Consider the following 17,962-nt stretch of genomic DNA (forward strand, 5'->3'; position numbering starts at 1 on the left):
GTGGGCCATGAGTGAGATTTGTTCTGGAGGCCATGCACTGCTTATGTGCACGTTATTTAATTACATCTCACAACCCTTCCATCCCATTTTACAGGAGACAACCAAGACTCGTGTGAAATCACACAGCCTGCAAGTGGAGGAGACAGAATTTGAACCCAGGTCTGACTTTTGAGCTGCAGCAGCCAGCCTCTTGGTACTGGCAGGAAGTTACAACCTGGGTTTGAGTCCTGATCCCTGGCTATTTTGGGCTGTGTTACCTTGGACAGATCCCTTTTCTCCCGGCCCCGTTTGCTCCTGTGTAAAATGGGAATGATGCCAACCCTGGCTCTGAGATAATGGATCTGAAAATACTTAGTGCCTCACAAAGCACAGAGCACACCCCCGTGCCATTATTATGTAACCGGTCGTCACCCCTCCCGAGCATGAATGCCCAGGGGAAGGGCCATCCACCAGGCTGGGAAGGTTCTGAGGTGCCCTTTGGGCTGGGGCAGGAAGGCCACAGAAAGGAGGAGGAGTGCCTTGTCCTGCAGTGATCACGGAGCTGAGAATGGAGCCCGACTCTAGTTTTGTTCTGACTGGGCCAACTGTCCTAACAGCTGAGGACTGAGGTGCTTGTGTGGGTGCCCTTCTCAAAGCTGTGTTTCCCCAAGTGTAGCCCAAGAACCATCTCCTTCAGAGCCACCTGGGGCTGCTTTAAATTGCAGATTCCTGGGACCCAGCTCAGACCCCCAGAGTCAGAATCATGGGGGTGGGGTCCAGGCACCTTCATTCCTCACAAACACCCCAAGTGATTTCAATGCAAGTGAAAGTTTGAGACCCACAGTTCTGAGACAATAACAGAACGGCTTCTCTAACCACTGCAGCCCTGACTTCCTCTCCTAGGGAAGGGGCCACCCGGAAACGCCAGGACAGAGGAAGCAGGGCCCTTCTTTCCCCAAGGACTCAGTGTCTTCCAGAGGCAGTATGTCAGAGGGGGTGAGTACCCTGTACCCCGGGGCTCTCCTTCTCCCACCTTTCCACTTTCCCTCCCTCCTTCCCTCCTCCCTGCTTCCCTATCATCTCCTCTGCCCAAGATTATAGGCACACACCCTACAACTCTCTGTTGGTCCTGACCTCCCCCAAAGGAGGAGTTGCAGCCATGACCTTGAGCAAAAGCACCAGTTTGGGGTCTGAGCAGGCCCATTTGCCTGGCCAGCTCAGGCTGGGGTGGGGGGTGGCATTTCTGCTTCTTCCTAACTCCTTTCTGCCTAGGTGGGCACATACCGCGTGGTCCCTGAGGAGGAACAGGAGCTCCGTGCCCAACTGGAGCAGCTCACAACCAAGGATCACGGGCCTGTCTTTGGCCGGTGCAGCCAACTGCCCCGCCACACCTTGCAGAAGGTGAGGTGGCTGGGGGTGTGGGGAGGAACAGCCTAGGAAGGAAACAAGGGGAATGTGGCATCATCCTCTCTCCTGTAGACAGAGTCCAGACCTGGCTCTCCAGCTCATCCTGGACCTGTTCTAGGGACCACCCTGGAGGTCAGGGCTATGGCAGCCGCTGGGCTGCCCAGACACCCAGGCCAGCCTGTTGCCTCTGGACTAGGGCTCATCCTAGACTCAGATCGGAGGAGCGTTGGTTTGGAAGTGGCCCTGGGGAACAGGGATCCAACTGCTGCCCCTGCTGGATAGGCAAGAGGCGGGAACCAGACCTACTTCCAGCTTGCTGTGTGACCTCGAGCAAATTGCTTTCCTTCTCTGGGTCTTGCCTTCTGTACCTGTGAAAGATGTATGTTGGACTAGCTCAAAGACAGTCAGACTGTGCTCCTTGGAGGTTGGCAGAGCTGACTTAGGGCTGCTGGGGAGGATGAGAAGTAGCCGAGCTGAGCCGGGACTTCTGGTTTCTGTCTCTGCTTCCCCGGGCATCTCAAGGGAAAGGTGCTCTTAGTTCCTCCACACTTCACTCCCCCTCTACTTCCCCATCACGCTGTCTGTCCAAGGAGAGGGCCGCCTGAGGCACACAGTTCCCCTGGCCCAGCAAAGGGGAGGAATGTGAGGCTCTGGGGCAGGAGGCAGGCTGCCATCTGCTGGGGATCTTTGTTTTTGCAAAGAGCAAGCCTGGGAAGCAGCGGAGTGAAGTGATTAGAAGTGGAGCCTGAGTAGGAGTTTCAGCACCACCTCTATCTGGGTAACCACGGGCAAGAATATCTTCACCTTTATGAGCCTCAGTGTGCTCACCTGAGAGATGGGAATAAGAATGCCAACCGTGATGGGTAACAGCAAAGACTAAAAACCACTGCATCCAAAAGACTTAGCAGGTGCCACGTAAGGTCTCAGCAAGTATAGGCAGTTATTGTTGGAAAATTTTAGACCCTTGGCTATATCCTGCAAAGGAACCCAGGATGAGCAGTTTGACCTAATTTTCGCCAAACGCGACAATCTGAGGTGCTGCCGGCACAGATGCTGCCTCCGTGGGCAGAAGGGTGAGGGTCCCAGCTGCAGGCCCCTCGGCCCTCTTAGCCGGTCTGGCTCTGGTAGGCGACTCATCACATATGTGACTGCCCCTCACCCTCCCCTGCCTCCAACGTGGTGCCCACACCCTCCCCTGTTCCAGGCCAAGGACGAGCTGAACGAGAGGGAGGAGACTCGGGAGCAGGCGGTGCGAGAGCTGCAGGAGCTGGTGCAGGAGCAGGCGGCCTCTGGGGAGGAGCTGGCCGTGGCCGTGGCCGAGAGAGTGCGGGACAAGGACAGTGCCTTCCTCTTGCGCTTCATCCGCGCCCGGAAATTCGACGTGGGCCGAGCCTATGAGCTGCTCAGAGGTGAGGCCCGCGCTGGGGGGACGGCCCTGGGAAGGCAGGAGCAGGTCAGGAGGATGGTGTTCGCCCTCACCCGGACCCTGAGGAGAGCTGCTGTGGGCAAGTCAGTTTCCCTGAGCCTCCAAATCCTTACCTGTAAAATGGGCCCATGCGTGAACTAAATAGCCTCCAAGTTCCCTTTCAGCTCTGACAATGAATGAATGAATGGATGGAGTCTGCCAGGGCCTGATTCCTAGAGGTCTGGCTCCTCTCTCCTCTCTCCCGGCCTTGGGATCCGAGTAGAACTGGGGTACCTGACTTGGGAGAGGAGGGGAGGAGTTTCCCCTCCAGCACCCACCGTCAGAACCTAGGCTTTCGCCCTGAGTGCTGCCAGGAGGGGGCTACACGGCTTGCTCACTGCAGTTACCCAAACCTCACGCGCAGGGGAGCTGAAGACGGTGCCAGCCCTGGGAATGGGCCCAGGGACAGAGCCGCCTTGGCATTGCTGGCTGGATGAAGACAAGTTCCCTAAAACAACAAACAAAAAAGGAAAATCAAGTCTTTGGTGCTGGGGAGGGAAAGGTGTCTGAGCAGGCCCTCTGCGGGCTGATGGTTTTCCTCCTCTTTCTTCCTCCCCAAATGTCAAGTCCACGCCGTGCTGTGCTGACCACTGTTTTAGGCCAACAGATACAGCAGAGAACAGGACAGACAAGACTCCCCTTCCCTCATGGAACATATTATATTCTAATGGTGGAAATAACAGACCAGATATATAAGACAAAAATAAGATAAAAAATACGTAGAATGTTAGATAGTGATAAGGAATAGAGAGAAAAATAAGAGAGGTGGATCGAAAGTCTCAAGGGGTTCAAGTTTTAGGGGAAGGTGCCAGGAAAACTCTCTGCAAAGGGAACTTTTAAAGAAAGACCCCTCCAGGGCCCCAAGTTTGGTGGTGCAGGCAGCCCCCAGAGGCAGGGACCTTTTCAGGATGGGTGAGGAGGGAGTTTGACGGCATTAGAGGTGTTGCTGGCATCAGGAAGAAGGGCCTCTGTCCTGCTTGGAGTTTGGGTTTTATCCCAGGGGCTCCTCCTGGCGCTGCCCACACCTGCACTCAGCGAAGCCTGCGCCCAGCCGGAAAACCTGTGCCTTGTTCCCATGGGAAAGAAAGTAACAAATAATAATTGTCTTCACATTTAGGACTATACCTCATTTGCACGGCATACAGTAATGTTCACACCTTGAATCTCTGATTGCCACAACAATTTGGTGAGATAGGCTAATATTAGTATACGATTTTGGGGGAGAGGAAACATGGGCTTCAGATGGTTGAGTGTCTGGCTCCATCACACACAAGACGTGTGTGGAAGAGCCTGGAAGAGGCCAGGTCTCTGACGCCCGACAGGTGGGAGGGGTGGGGATGGGATGGCTCCCTGAGGGGGTCCTCATTGGCACTCCCTCCGGCAGGCTACGTGAACTTCCGGCTGCAGTACCCTGAGCTCTTCGACAGTCTGTCCCCGGAGGCTGTCCGCTGCACCATCGAGGCTGGCTACCCTGGTGTCCTCTCCAGCCGGGACAGGTATGGCCGAGTGGTCATGCTCTTCAACATCGAGAACTGGCAAAGTCAAGAAATTACCTTCGACGAGGTCAGTAGGGGTTCACCAGGCTCCCTCCCACTCTGTGGGCTGGCTTCCCTCCCCCAACCCTGACCTCTGTTGGGCCCTCATTCCTGGCTCCCCAGGAGGCGAGGTCTGCAGAAGGGAAGAGGAGGGCAGCCACCTGCCACCAAGCCCTTTCCATGCAGGGGGAACATCCCTAGGATGTCTAGGGCAGCTGGAAACCCCTGCAGCTTTGCAGGCGGGGCTTGGTGGCCAACAGTACATGGCTGTTCCAGGGTGTCCCCGCCAAGTGCCGAGTGGGGGTAACAGCTGTGGGCCACAAGCCGGGGGCAGTCCAGCCAAATGCTAAAAGCTGAGAGCAACAGAGAGAACAGGAATTAGTGGACTGGGGGCTGGAATAGATTCCGGAAAGCACAGAGCTTCCAACATATTTGGGAGCCTGAGTTCTTTGTACTAATATGTATGCGGTTTTGCTTGTCTGAGCCCTTAAGAGGGCTGCCCGAATTGGGGCATTTAGGGTTTGTTTTGGGAGAACTTTGGCATGTACCACTGAGCCTTAAAAAGATTTATTTTTTAATTTAAAAAAAGGTACAAACTTATTTTGCAGAATGCTATCCCGTTGTCACAATGCCATTTATTAAAAAGTCCATCTTTTTTCAATGACTTGAGGTGCCATCTTCATCACAGTCTATATTTTCATATGTGCTGGGGTCCACTTCTGGACTTTCTATTCTGTCCCATTGGTCCATTTGTTCAAGCTCCAATACCACACTGTTTTAATTATAGAGATTTTATGGCACGTTTAAATTCCATTAGGGCTACTTCTGTCCTTACTGCTCCACTTTTTTTCTTATTACATAAGTGATAGCTACTCATTTTAGAAGATACAAAAAAATCACCAATTTAAAATTATACACAATTCTACTACCCAGAGATTTCTATCACTGACATCCTCCCAATCTACTTTTTCTAAACACACACACACATTTTTCTTCTAAAAATGGGATCATACCCACACTCTAATACCACAAACATTTTTCTATATCATTAGTCTTCCTCTTTTTTTTTTTTTTTCACTCTCACAGCCTGGTGATCATTAGTCTTCTGTATAATTTTTTTTTTTTTTGAGACAAAGTCTTGCTCTGTCACCCAGGCTAGAGTGCAGTGGCCTGATCATAGCTCACTGCAGCTTCAAACTCCTGACTTTAGACTATCCTCCTGCCTCAGCCTCCTGAGTAGCTGGGACTACAGGCACATGCCACCATGCCTGGCTAATTTTTCTATTTTTAGTGGAGACGGGGGTCTTGCTCTTGCTCAGGCTGGTCTCGAACTCCTGACCTCAAGCAATCCTCCCGTCTTGGCCTCCCAGAGTGGTAGAATTACAGGCGTGAGCCATCCTGCCCAGCCTCTGTATCATTTTAACTTCTCCAGAGTATTCCATAGCATAAATGTACCATAATTTCACCAGTCTCTTATTGTTGAATATTTAGATTGTTTCCAATGTTTCTATTCTTATAAGAGTACTGGGCTAAACACTCTGGCATCTAGCCATGGATGTGACATTCAAGGTTGTTTTCTTGGTGTACATTCACAGAGGCAGAATGCCCGGATGGATAAACCCCGTGGCAAATGACCCCTAGTAAAGAATTTACTGATTAGCTCTCCCCTCGGGACCTGAGCCTTAATTACCTTTGTGGGTTGGATTTTACGGCCCATTTCCTGTGCCCAAGATCTTGCAGGCCTACTGCTTCATCCTGGAGAAGCTTCTGGAGAACGATGAAACACAGATCAATGGCTTCTGCATCATCGAGAACTTCAAGGGCTTTACCATGCAGCAGGCCGCCGCGCTCCGGCCCTCGGACCTCAGGAAGATGGTGGACATGCTCCAGGTGAGGCCTCAGAGCCTGTTCCACAGAGCCCTTCGCACACGGGAGGCTGAGCAGCTGGCTGGGTTCTTGGTTTCATGGTGCTGGCAGGGACCTGAGAGGTCAACCACCTAGTGTCATAAAGGGCAGTGACAAACCACAGTCCAACTAAAAACGCTTGTGTGGTGATGGACACTTTGCCAAGTGTTCACATTCATGTTTTTCGTTGACTCCTCGGAAGCATTCCCTCCCTGCTTCCCTGCTTCATTTTATAAACCTGCAAACTGAGGCTCAGAGATTTACATGATTTCTCAAGGTCACACGGCAATAAAGTGGCAGAGACCAAACTTGAACGTGTACCTTCTGACCAGGAATCCCATGCCCTCTGTCCACATAGATCATGCTGCCTCTCTTTGAATGTGGATTTACCCTGAGAAAGAGATAGAACCAACGCTCCTGACAACTCATTTCTATATATACTGACACGCCAGGAGTCCCTTCTTAGAGCTACCTTAGATCTACTCTGTGTGTATCTGGGAACGGAAGGGTGGGTGGCTGGGGTCGTAAGAGGGGCTGAAGGACAAGAGGCTTGATCACGGTGTCTGTGTGGTCTATAAGAGTTTGCAGTACACTCAGCATGTAAGTGGGTTTGAAAGAACTCAGTCGCCAAAAAAACCAAGCAAGGCTATCATTTCATTTCTTTACTTTACCTAATTCCAGTGTTTTTTGCATCAGCAGAGAGGGGGTCGGGCTGTATGACTTCTGGGGCTTCCTCCCTGCAGTTTGGAGCCACAGCAAATGCAGGGCTCCCTAGTCGCTGGCCCAGGGCTGCATCTTTTAGTGGGTTCTCCTCCGGGGAAAACGTGTGACACTGGCCAAGTGTGTCCTATGCCATGGGGACAGGCCAGGGGAATGAGCGGGAACCTCTGAGGCCATTGGGGCCATGGAGTGAGGGGTCACTCTCTGTCACTGCAGGATTCCTTCCCAGCCCGGTTCAAAGCCATCCACTTCATCTACCAGCCGTGGTACTTCACCACGACCTATAACGTGGTCAAGCCCTTCTTGAAGAGCAAGCTGCTCCAGAGGGTGAGTGCACGGCCTGCCTGGGGAAGTCGCTCCGGGAGTGAGTCAGTGAGCAAATGTGGGCCTGGAGCAGGAAGGAGCTCATGAGACGAGAGGGCTGAGGGTGGGGCCCTCGCTGGAGCCGTCCTCACACTCCGTACTGTGGTCCTGAACTGAGTGGATCCCACTGACAGCACAATATGTGGGACCACGGAGAGGGATGTCATCAGGCAAAGAGGGCACACTGGGGCTCTGTCCTGTCTACCTCATCCCTCGTCCGTAGAACACCTCCTGCTCACCCCTGTCTCCCTTGTCCCCTACAGGTCTTTGTCCATGGAGATGACCTCTCTGACTTCTTCCAGGAGATTGATGAGAACATCCTGCCCTGTGACTTTGGGGGCACCCAGCCCAAGTATGATGGCAAAGTCGTTGCTGAGCAGCTCTTTGGGCCCCAGGACCAATCTGAGAACACAGCCTTCTGAGGACATCTCCTGCCACCTGAACCGTAGTTAGCATCCCAGGCCTCTCCTCTGTTGCCCTGGAGCCACGCTGGGAAGGGGCTGCCGAGGCGGTGACTGTGCTTCCCCTGAACCTCCCTAAGCTCCGGTGAGCCCAGGTGTCACCCTCCTCCCAAGTTAGAGGTGCAATAAAGAAGGGGAAATTCCCTTGAACAAGAATTGGGGACATTTATTAATATATTCCCACCTGCCCTTAAAACTTTAAGATGGTGACTTTTGTGTGAGATTGAATTTTAAAGACTCTAATTAGGCTTCTCAATAATTTCCTTTGCTGGCTGGGCACAATGGCTCACACCTGTAACCCTAGCACTCTGGGAGGCTGAGGCAGGATTGCTTGAGGTCAGGAGTTCGAGACCAGCCTGAGCAAGACCCCGTCTCTACTAAAAATAGAAAAAACATTTAGCGGGGCTTGGTGATGCATGCCTGTAGTCCTAGCTACTCGGGAAGCTGAGGCAGAAGGATCCTGGGCTTGGTGATGCATGCCTGTAGTCCTAGCTACACGGGAGGCTGAGGCAGAAGGATCCCTTGAACCCAGGAGTTTGAGGTTGCTATGAGCTAGACTGATGCCATGGCACTCTAGTCCAGGCGACAGAGCGAGACTGTCTTAAAAAAAAAAAATTTCCTTTATAACAGAGTTTTGCTACTTAGGGTCTACAAAAACAGGCAAGGAGCCTGGGTTAAAAGTACCCCTCTCCCCCAAATACAATAAATAGACGATAAAAGAGGGAGGATGTAAGTTCAAATGATTCACCAAACGTAATCTTGGTGGCCTGTAGGCAGGTGAGGGGTTTCCCACACTGAATTCCAGGGTGGAAGCAGCCTTGAAGCAGCTTCATTTGGGGGTGGCCTGTTCTCTTCGGTCACCTACAGTCTGATGTGTGTGGAGATGGTCAGGAGCTTGCGCCTCTTTCCAAGGTGGAGATCATGCCTGCCTCCATCTGTCTGGGCGGAGTGTCTTTCCAGTACAACCTTTCTCCTCCTTGCCTGGATGGATAGTTTCACTTAGACTTACAGGTGACATCTCTGAGCACTCTCTCAGTCCTCATGTTCTACAGTTAAAGCTCTTTTTTGTCTTCAGTCTCAGGCACTTTATAGTGATGAACTCCCCCTTTGCAACTGCATATTTTGACAAATACAAATGCTTTCCTTCTATGGGGTTGGTGAGTGTGAGCTCATTTTTGTAGGTGAGAACGCCTGTTGGAAACCTCTGTTTGCTGAGCATGCCATTCCCTGTCGGGGAAGTGCTGGCTGCTTCTGGGTATGGGGCTCCCAGACATTGACAGATACTTCTTCCAAGATGCTACACTTGCGTTCCCACTTGGAAGCAGACACCTGTTGTCTACCTAGCGGTGGTAGGCGAGGGTTGACCTGCCCAGTGGCTCTCACTTAGGTATCTCAATGAATCAAGCCAAGACTTGTCTGCTCTTGCCTGTAGGGTCACTCCCCTCCTGCAGGTACGAAGTACCCTTGGTGCCATACCCACCCAATGCAGGACCTTACAACCATTCCCTGGACTTCAAGTTCTACCCAATCCCATCTATTTTTATAGAGTTCTCTTTCTCATTTTCCAGTGAGGCTATGTACATGTTACATGTGAATGTACATAGATGCCTTTATTTCTTACAACGTTTCTTTCATTGCTAGGGTTTGCAGTGTGTGCTCATTACCTAAGTAATTTCCTTCTTTATAACATTCACAGTCAACGATCCATGGTCATATATGATATTTACACAGGACTTCTGAGCTGGAAGAGGAATCGTAGCAAATTATTGTGGGTGGAAGGCTGGGAGGTTAACCAGGGAGGATTTTCCCCCACAAGTTGAGGCTTCCTTTTTTCAAATCAAATCTCACGTGGAACCTTGGTATTTAAACCTAAAAAGAGTGGAGCTGCTGTGGTCGAAGGGGTCTCACCCTGAGGGATCTCCTAGGAACAGCTGGAACTAGGATGGTATTTCAGGCATGAAGGCGTGGGCCACTGTGTCCTGTGGTGCTGCGGAGCCCCCGCGATGACAGAAGGGAGACTAGCGTTTGCCCGTGGAGGACACTGGTGGCCTGAATGGAGGTGGTGGAGTGGGGGCAGGGATGAGCCTGAGTGAAAGAATTCAAACGAATTTGTACTTTTCACATTTTCAAGATGTACTTCTAAGTGTTTTTCAAGAGTTGTGCCTCAAATTTGAGGGAAACAGCGGCTGATCCCTGCTGGTTCACTCTCGTCCTCCCCCAGCACCCTGCCAGGTGCCCTCCTGGACGAGGCCCAGGCCCACCCCAATTTGTGGCAGCTCTAAGTTTATGAGGGAGATCAGGACGTGGAGAGAACTGGAGGCAGATGCTGGGATGCTGGGGTCCCCACGGAAGTCAGCAGCGGCTTTCTGAGCAAGAAACCACAGGGCTGGGGCCCAGGGAGCCGGCTCTGTGGGCTCGCACCGCCCCCTGCTGGCCTTGCCCTGGCACTGCCCCTCCGGGGACAAGCTGGGCAGGAAGGAGAGCTGGGTGGGCTGGGTGGTGCCCAGGAAGGTGGCACTGCCTTTGGGAGAACGGATCTTAAGACCATGAATATTAAATCTGATGTGCTCAGCCTTACCATGGCACCTGGCCGTGAACATCAATTTTGATGAAAAGTTGGTGTTTTATGCATTTCCATTAAGCTCATTCTTTGGTAATGACACAGGAAGAATCCCTTCAGATAGAAAATCCCCACTATACAAAGGACACACAGCCACACCACATTTTTAGTCTTTATTTTTTTAAGTAAAGAAATTCCATTGACTCAAAGATAACAAAATTATAGTTTTTGTTTGTAATGATCTTTGTTCACCACCACACAGAATCATAATAGAATCAAAAGTAATACGAGAACATAAGATGATCAAGGACACCATTGTTTAGTATAATTTCTTAATAAAGGTAAATATCCTCATATTTAGAAAAAATTGCATTGCTAGTTGCAAATCTTAAACACCTCAGTGCTGAAGGATCCTATATTTCCCCCCCAAAGATCCAGCAGCACGGAGGCTTTCAGAACACAAACTCAAAAATACAGTGTTTTCAGGGCAGCATTTTAAATTTCAGAAAACCCAAACGAAACAAAACAAAACAAACCAGGATTAGGAATGTGAAAGTGATGGTTCTCAAAAATCAATCTGGAAGCAGATCTGCCAACTTAAGAATGTGGTTGAACAGAGTCTAACCAGGAAAAGGAGAGATGCAAACTTGCCCCCCCTTCCCCTCCCCTGGCGTCACTAAGGCAGCTGCAGTGGCAGAAGTCAGAAGCTCAGGTACAGTGAAGGTCTTCCTGAGGCAGTGGGAGAGACCCAGATCACCTGGAACTGGTGTGGAGAGGTGGCAGGATTCTACATGGACTTGTGCTTTAGGAAAACTAAAGAGGCCAAAATAAAAACCAAACAAGACCTAACCTCTACACCCAGAAACTCTGTCCACCCATACAAACACCCTAGGAGAGAAGTGGCCAGCACTGGGACCAAGGGAGGCAGCAAGTCATTTAGGTGACTGCTGGCAGCTCAAGGTGGGTGATCTGGAAGGAGAATGCCTTTAGAGACAAAGGGTGTTTCTACAGATGCTCTAAGTGGACTGTCCCCAACTTATGGCAATAGGGGATTTCTTGGTTAATGGGGACCAGAAGCAGAAGGTAGGTTATAGATTTCATTACTAATTGACAGGAGTCTAGTTAAAAGCTGAGAACTTGATGGAACTCAGAATGTTAGACTTAATCCACCAGTTAGAAATTAACTTCAGCTTATTTATTAGAGACACTTGAAAGCTTTACCCACGTGCTTGGAAAAACAGTTCAGAAAACATGGGGGACTGACTCTTCCAAGGGGAGCAGCTGTGTACTTTCTGGGACCCTGCGGCCTGTTTCCAAGGGCCACTCCAGGAGGATGCCTGGGCTATCGCACCTGGAGGCAGCAGCAGCAGAGACATAGGCAAGGGGAAGCAGCCTTTGCCTTGGTCCGCATTCCAGTTCTCTGCCAGCAGGGGCCAGTTCCCCTTCCCTTAGCTTCAGGTACAATTTGGCAAAAGTAATTCTAGTTTACGAAGAGGGGTACTTCCCTCTGCTGAACAGGTGGAAAAAAATCTTTCCCTCAGTTGCTTGGCCTCTAAATGCCACAGGCAGGCTACTTTTCATGGCTTTCTGAAGCATCCAAGCAGTCCAAAGTGGCTCTGAACAACAGAGTAAGGCCAAGAAGGACAGAAAGGTGCCAGGGACAAGGCATTTTGGTCAGTTCTGGATCACTCATATTGTTGGGGGGTCGGGGGGAGACAGAACATGACAAGGAGCCTACAGGCCACTTGAGGAAATTCTCCGGTTTTGCTGTGGCTTTGCTTCAGCCTTCCACAGCAGGAGAATTGGAATTCTAATGCCACAATATTGTTGTAACACCAGGGGATTTTCTAGAGGCAAGTTAAGGCTTTCTGGGCAAAGAAAACAATTCCAGATGAGATTGTGACAGAATGCTGCAGTGGAATGCTTCTTAAGAACCCTCCTATCCTGGCTAAAGGACAAAGACCTATGAGTTCCTTCAGCCCCACGTGACGTTTCAGTCGCCTTTCCCTTCTCTCCAAGTCAGAATCAATGCCCCAGGAGAAGAAAAGCCTCTCGCATCTCGGACATCTGCTTGCCTGGCAAACACAAACGAGGACACATGTATTGTTCCTGGAGCTGGCAAAACAGACCTCGAGCCACACAGTTACAAAGAGAGCTTTCATTCGGAGGCCAGGCAAGTAAGCTCAGCTACCCAGAAAGTTCAGCTTTAATGAAGACCGTAGCTCTAGAATGAAAGCCCGAGCAGAACGGGTTTCTGCCCCGGCAGTTCTCAACGGTCTGCCTGAGTTGCACTGAGGGATGGAGAGCTTCTCCGCATGCTAGTGGGCAGCACCTGCCACAGTCACAAGACCACCCTCGGAAAGGCTCAGATACTGTAATGACAATGGAGACTCTGCAGAGGAGCCAAAGACCAAGGGCTTTGGACAAGATCAAAGGTTTCCACCAGGAAAGGCTTAATGTAGAAGCTCCCCCACTCCTAGTCGAGCCTTGACACAGCTGTTTCCACCTGCAAGGCTGTGAAAGCCAAGTTCAGGCAAATGTTCAGCAATGTTTAAGCAAGTGATGTGTAAATAAATGAAGTAGTCTTGGAGATGGTCTAAGATGAGGGAACAGGCTCAGACAGGTGAAGCGACTTGCCCATGATCCAATGTGAATTAGAGACAGTTAGGACAAGAACCCAGGTCTCCTGGACTTTGGTTCTATAACAGCACGTCAGAAAAAGAAACACTCCCCCTTTGGGTATATTTCCACTCTCACGGTAGCTCATAAGGCCTCCCTGTAAGTATATAAAATGCTTCAGAGAGGTTAAAAGAATATTGTAACAACCAACAACTTTCTACCTTCGTTCTGCTCTGGAATCACTGGTGCAAACTCACAGCAGTAAAGACAAGAGGTTTTCTTCAAGATGTTAAACTCCCTTCTAACATAAATGAGTCAGAGCATTGACACTGTTTTTCAAGTGAGATAATCCTAATTTGACTGGGATCAGTTATTCATCAGCGCCTTCAAATTTTCTAGGAGGCAGGAAAGGCAACAGGAGAAATGCAGCTGCTGCCCCCGCTTGGTTTTTAACATGTTATTCCTGCAACAGAATTGTCCAGATCGATGCAATTTATATCCTTAATTTGATTTTAAAATATTCAAACACTCTTAAAATTGAAGCTTGTTTTAGCCCGGACCTCAATAGCAAGAAGAGCATTCACATTACCGTCAGAAGTGAATGACTCTGGGAAGACAGGCCTGGAGGAGGGAAAAGATGACCCATATAGAAAACGCTCCTCCCTCGTTTACTAGGCGAGTTTGCATCTCTGCGAAGGCAGCGCCTCTGTGCTCCCATTCAGGGACAGACAGGAACTGTCCTACGCGGCAGCCACAGTCCCTTCTCATTTCAATGCCTGAGGGCCCAGAGCCCGAACAAAGGGCTTCAGTTGATTTCATGTGAGCCAAAATGGAACGTAAGTGCCATTCAGAGTCACACACTAAAAAGACTTCAGCTGGGACAGGGCCCCCACGGTCCTGGGGGGTGAATTCCGGTTGTGTGGCAACCAGCGCTGTGCTGCCAGCCACACCTCTCTTCTATGGGGGCCACGAGGACCACCGTGCCCACCAGGCTCCGAGGCTTCCCTCTCTCGTTTGTGTGACAACAGGACTGTCTCTTCTCCTCCTGAATGGAGCTGGTACTCAGGCTGGCCACTACTTTGTCAGAATAGGTTAAGAGATGTGGCCTCAGGCAAATGAAAGGAGCCTCTTATTCCCGGGATGTGATTCAATCCCAGGATTGAAATAAGCTATTGCTTGATTTACCTATTTTCACAAAGTTTTGAGAAAGGAAGGTAGTAGCAGAAAATATGACTATGAATCTTCTAGATTACAATTGAGATTGGGTGGAGGGAAAAGTAACAGAGGAGAGTGACGAGCTTCCAAATTGAGAGATGGATAAAGTGCCAAATTGTGCAAAAAGAAAGTGAAAAGGAAATGCATCAGAGAAATAATAACTTTGGGGCAAAGTCACAATGACAGAATTTGGTGAGTGTGAGAAATACCAAAGCAGAGTTGAGAGCACAGAAATCTCAATCTTCTGAGACAATGGCTGTTTTTGATGTCAATAGGATGATCTGTTGATTGTCAGAAAATTTCTTCAGGTTACAGACATTACTGTCACAGTCACTTGGACCGATGCCCAACCTACACCCCCGTGGCCACGAGGGTTGGCATTCAGGTGCTCAGTTGATACCTTTTACCCTTAAACATCCACACAGACCCACTACCTATATTCAGTCTGTCCTGGAGCCAGAGGATATGAAGCAGGGAAAATATCTTTTTAAAGTATCCAGGCAATTTCACTCGTAGTTCTGTTTCGTTCCAGATAGCAACTGCGGATTTTTCAAAGTGCAGGGTTTTTAGACATTCAAGTACCACAGGATTGGAGAGAAGGAGTACTTGAAACCTAGAGTGACATTTTCACTTGAGAAAACACACTCTGGGAAGGGTTATCCAACAGACTACAAATACAGGCTAGTAAATTCAAAATCTGGTTTCAAAATAACACCCTTCAGCTGGAAGTATCTTTCTCCAAACTGAGATCCAACTTTTGAATTGTTTGGTATCAAAAGCCAGAGTTAGAGGGACCCGGGTTAAAAAACTAAAACTATAATTGAGTGCTTAAAAAACCCCTAAACACCTCTTTATATGAATGAAAAGGGACAGAACAGAAAGGCAAATGACAATGATATCTACATGCTTACACTGGGAGAACAGCTCCCAGGCTCCGCTGGAGGGATGTTCTCTCAAACCTCAGTGAACTGAGTTTGTCATTGAACTTCAGAACTGGTAGTGATCTCGCCAACCTACCTGGTCCAAGTCCCCCTTTTTATAGCTGAAGAAACCGAAGTCCAAAGGGACTTTGTCCAGGGTGAGAAGCAGAGGCAGGGCGTGGCCCAGATGCTCTCTCCCACGCAGGGCTCTTCTGAGACACCACACTGTGGTCACACAAGAGCAGCCACAGGGCAGGCCTTGCTGCTCTCGAGGCCCCTGGGAGCTGAGACACCTGTGCCTATGAGTTTCAATAAAATGAACTACGAAGATGTTTCTAATTTAAAGGCGCCATTGAAGGGTGTTTCCCAAATTTACCTGGTGATGAGAATCCCCTGGGGCACTTGTGAAAAACTGAAATCCCCAGACCCCTTCCCAGACCCATGAATCAGCCTTCCCAAGGGGAGGGAGCTGGGAGGCTGAATTTTTAACAAGTGCCCCACATAACTCTCATCAGCGGCAAAGTGCAGGGAACTGACTAGAAGACAGTGTGGGAGGAAACTTGGCCTGTGACTTGAAGGAATTTCCTTTGCCATTTAAGCGGCCACACTGCAGCCTGGGAGGTCCAGCTCCTCAGGCTCCCACGCTGAAAGGTGTCTTCAGCATCGGGCCAGACGGTGTGCTCTTTTCAGGGTCTACGTAAGGACACGTACGAGCACCACAAAATAATATACATCCTAACTATTCTCAGGGAAAAGCCTTTTGGTTGGCAGAGCAAAATTGCTGTTCAGACACATTTTTTAATAGGGAAACTAGATGTAATTGGCTTAAAAGCAATCAGATGCTGAAACTGGACGGGAGGGTGAGAGAACTCTGTCGCTTGTCACCATGGCTAACAATGCAATGGAGAAAACCAGTAACTAAGCACAAAAATAGCCTGGAGCTCCCAGGAGAGCTGCCTACTCCGAGACAGGTGTGCATGGCGGGTGCCCCTCGCTGATGGTGTGAGGTCAGATCCAGGTCGCTGAGGGAGATGGGAGACCTGAAACGGGGGTGAGGGGACGCGGGTTCCAGAGGAGGGCTCCTGGAGCCAGAGTCCGGAGGCCTCACTCCAGGTCGGCCTCCACCTGCTCTGTGTCAGAGCACTGCGACTTGTTACGCTCCCACTGGCAAATGGCGTTGGCATACTCCACCACTAGCTTATCCATCCACGTCAGGGGTTCGGGGAACAGCACGGAGCCCTCAAAGAAGCCCAGGTGGCCCCCATGCAGAGGCAGCACAAACATGACGTTCTCCCGTTTCTCTGCAGGGAAAAGGCAGCAGAGTGAGTTACTATTCTAGTTAGCTCCAGGGCAGGAGGTGTGAAAGTGAGCTGGCCAGGGTGGCCTGGGCTTTCCCCACAGGGAAAAGGTCACCTAAGTGGGCATCTAACCTCTACTCATGCTGCCTTGTTTACCGAAGTGGGCCAGACCGTTGGTGGGGCAGGCAAGACAGCGGGATCTAGCAGGCCGTGGAATAGCAGCTTGGCTTTGGAGCAGAATGGGCACCAGCTTAAGAAATCCTTAGAACTCTGTTCTGAAACTTGGCTGCATATTAGAACCAGGTGGGGAGTTTTTAAAGCTTCCTAAACCTAGGCTGCACCCAGACACATTAAATCAGAACCTCTCGTGGGGAGGTGGGGGAGGAGTGATGCAGTACCCTGGCATTGGTACTGCCAGAGCTCCACAGGTGAGTCACTGCGCTTCCCAACTTCGTGCATCAGAAGCACCTGGGACATCTCGTTAAAATGCAGACTCTGATTGAACAAGCTGGAAGGGGGATCTGGATTCTGCATTTCTAAAAAGCTCCCAGGTGATGCTGATGCCAGTGGTGGTGGCCAGGCTCTGAGCAGGGATTTATAGCACTAACAGTGTTGTTTACTAGGCACAAGGAGAGTTCAATGGAGCTAAGGATTTTTCATTACAATCATCTTCAAGATTAAGACCGAACTTAAAGCCGCAAGTTGTGTTAAAAGATGCCCAAACTCTCCATGCCACATGGTAAACGACCAACCTGAAAATTAATAATCTGGGGCTTGACTTTATGAATCTATTTTTAGGTTAGTCCCACATGGGCTAGTAAAGGCCAGCACTGGAGATGTGTGTAAAATGGGCAGCAGCCAGGCACAAGAGGAAGCATCTGTCTTCCCAGAGGAATAAGTGACAGGAGCCCTTTGCTGGCTCTCTAAGGCTCTTTTCTGGCCTCACCCCCTTTATTGTTCCTTTTTAGTTGCTATTTGATAATTTTTTGTTGTTGTTGTTTTTGCAGCAGAGGCTCGCTCTGTCACCCGGGCTAGAGCGCCGTGGCATTAGCCTAGCTCACAGCAATCTCCAACTCCTGGGCTCAGGTGATCCTCCTGCCTCAGCCTCCTGAGTAGCTGGGACTATGCGCACTTGCCACCATGCCCGGATAGGTTTTTCTATCTTTAGTAGAGACGCAGTCTTGCTCTTGCTCAGGCTGGTCTTGAACTCCTGACCTCATGCAACCCTCCCGCCTCGGCCTCCCAGAGTGCTAGGATTACAGGCCTGTGCCACTGCGCCCCGCCTGCGATAAATTTCGATGCGACAGCATTAGCGCTAGGAATGTTCTAATAGAGGTTCAGAAGGAAACAAGTGCTGCTGCTTTCTCACTGCTGCACACGTGGCTGAGCGGCTACTATTGTGCAGGGAGCCTGAGGCTGATAGGGGCTCGACCGGGGTTGGCTTTGAGCACACGCAGACTTCATCCTGATTGGTGTAACAGAGCTCTGGCTGGGCGTGTTCCTTTGTCTGCTACA

General features: G+C 50.2%; 2 protein-coding genes across 3 annotated transcripts in view; one reads left to right on the plus strand and one right to left on the minus strand.

Moving 5' to 3' along the window:
- The first annotated feature begins 963 nt into the window (after positions 1–963).
- Positions 964–7,796, plus strand: RLBP1 (retinaldehyde binding protein 1). Its single transcript, XM_069465726.1, has 7 exons — positions 964–975; positions 1,252–1,380; positions 2,591–2,795; positions 4,236–4,414; positions 6,118–6,276; positions 7,228–7,338; positions 7,638–7,796. The coding sequence occupies exons 1-7, from the start codon at positions 964–966 to the stop codon at positions 7,794–7,796; spliced, it is 954 nt and encodes a 317-aa protein (XP_069321827.1).
- Positions 7,797–13,827: 6,031 nt separating this feature from the next.
- The window catches only part of ABHD2 (abhydrolase domain containing 2, acylglycerol lipase), a 96,411-nt gene continuing 92,276 nt past the window's right edge, over positions 13,828–17,962 (minus strand). For both annotated transcript variants that reach the window (XM_069466632.1, XM_069466633.1), the window contains one exon: positions 13,828–16,450. In XM_069466632.1, coding sequence (XP_069322733.1) covers positions 16,254–16,450 — 197 coding nt within the window. In that variant the 3' untranslated portion in view covers positions 13,828–16,253. The remainder of the gene's footprint in view (positions 16,451–17,962) is intronic.

Source organism: Eulemur rufifrons, chromosome 3, assembly GCF_041146395.1.
Source record: "Eulemur rufifrons isolate Redbay chromosome 3, OSU_ERuf_1, whole genome shotgun sequence".
In the NCBI taxonomy this organism is placed as follows: Eukaryota; Metazoa; Chordata; class Mammalia; order Primates; family Lemuridae; genus Eulemur; species Eulemur rufifrons.

Excerpts from the sequence above, each read along its gene's own strand:
- RLBP1 (XM_069465726.1), top strand. Across the intron at positions 1,381-2,590 it reads CCCGCCACACCTTGCAGAAG|GCCAAGGACGAGCTGAACGA; the intron begins GTGAGGTGGCTG and ends CCCCTGTTCCAG. Across the intron at positions 2,796-4,235 it reads AGCCTATGAGCTGCTCAGAG|GCTACGTGAACTTCCGGCTG; the intron begins GTGAGGCCCGCG and ends TCCCTCCGGCAG.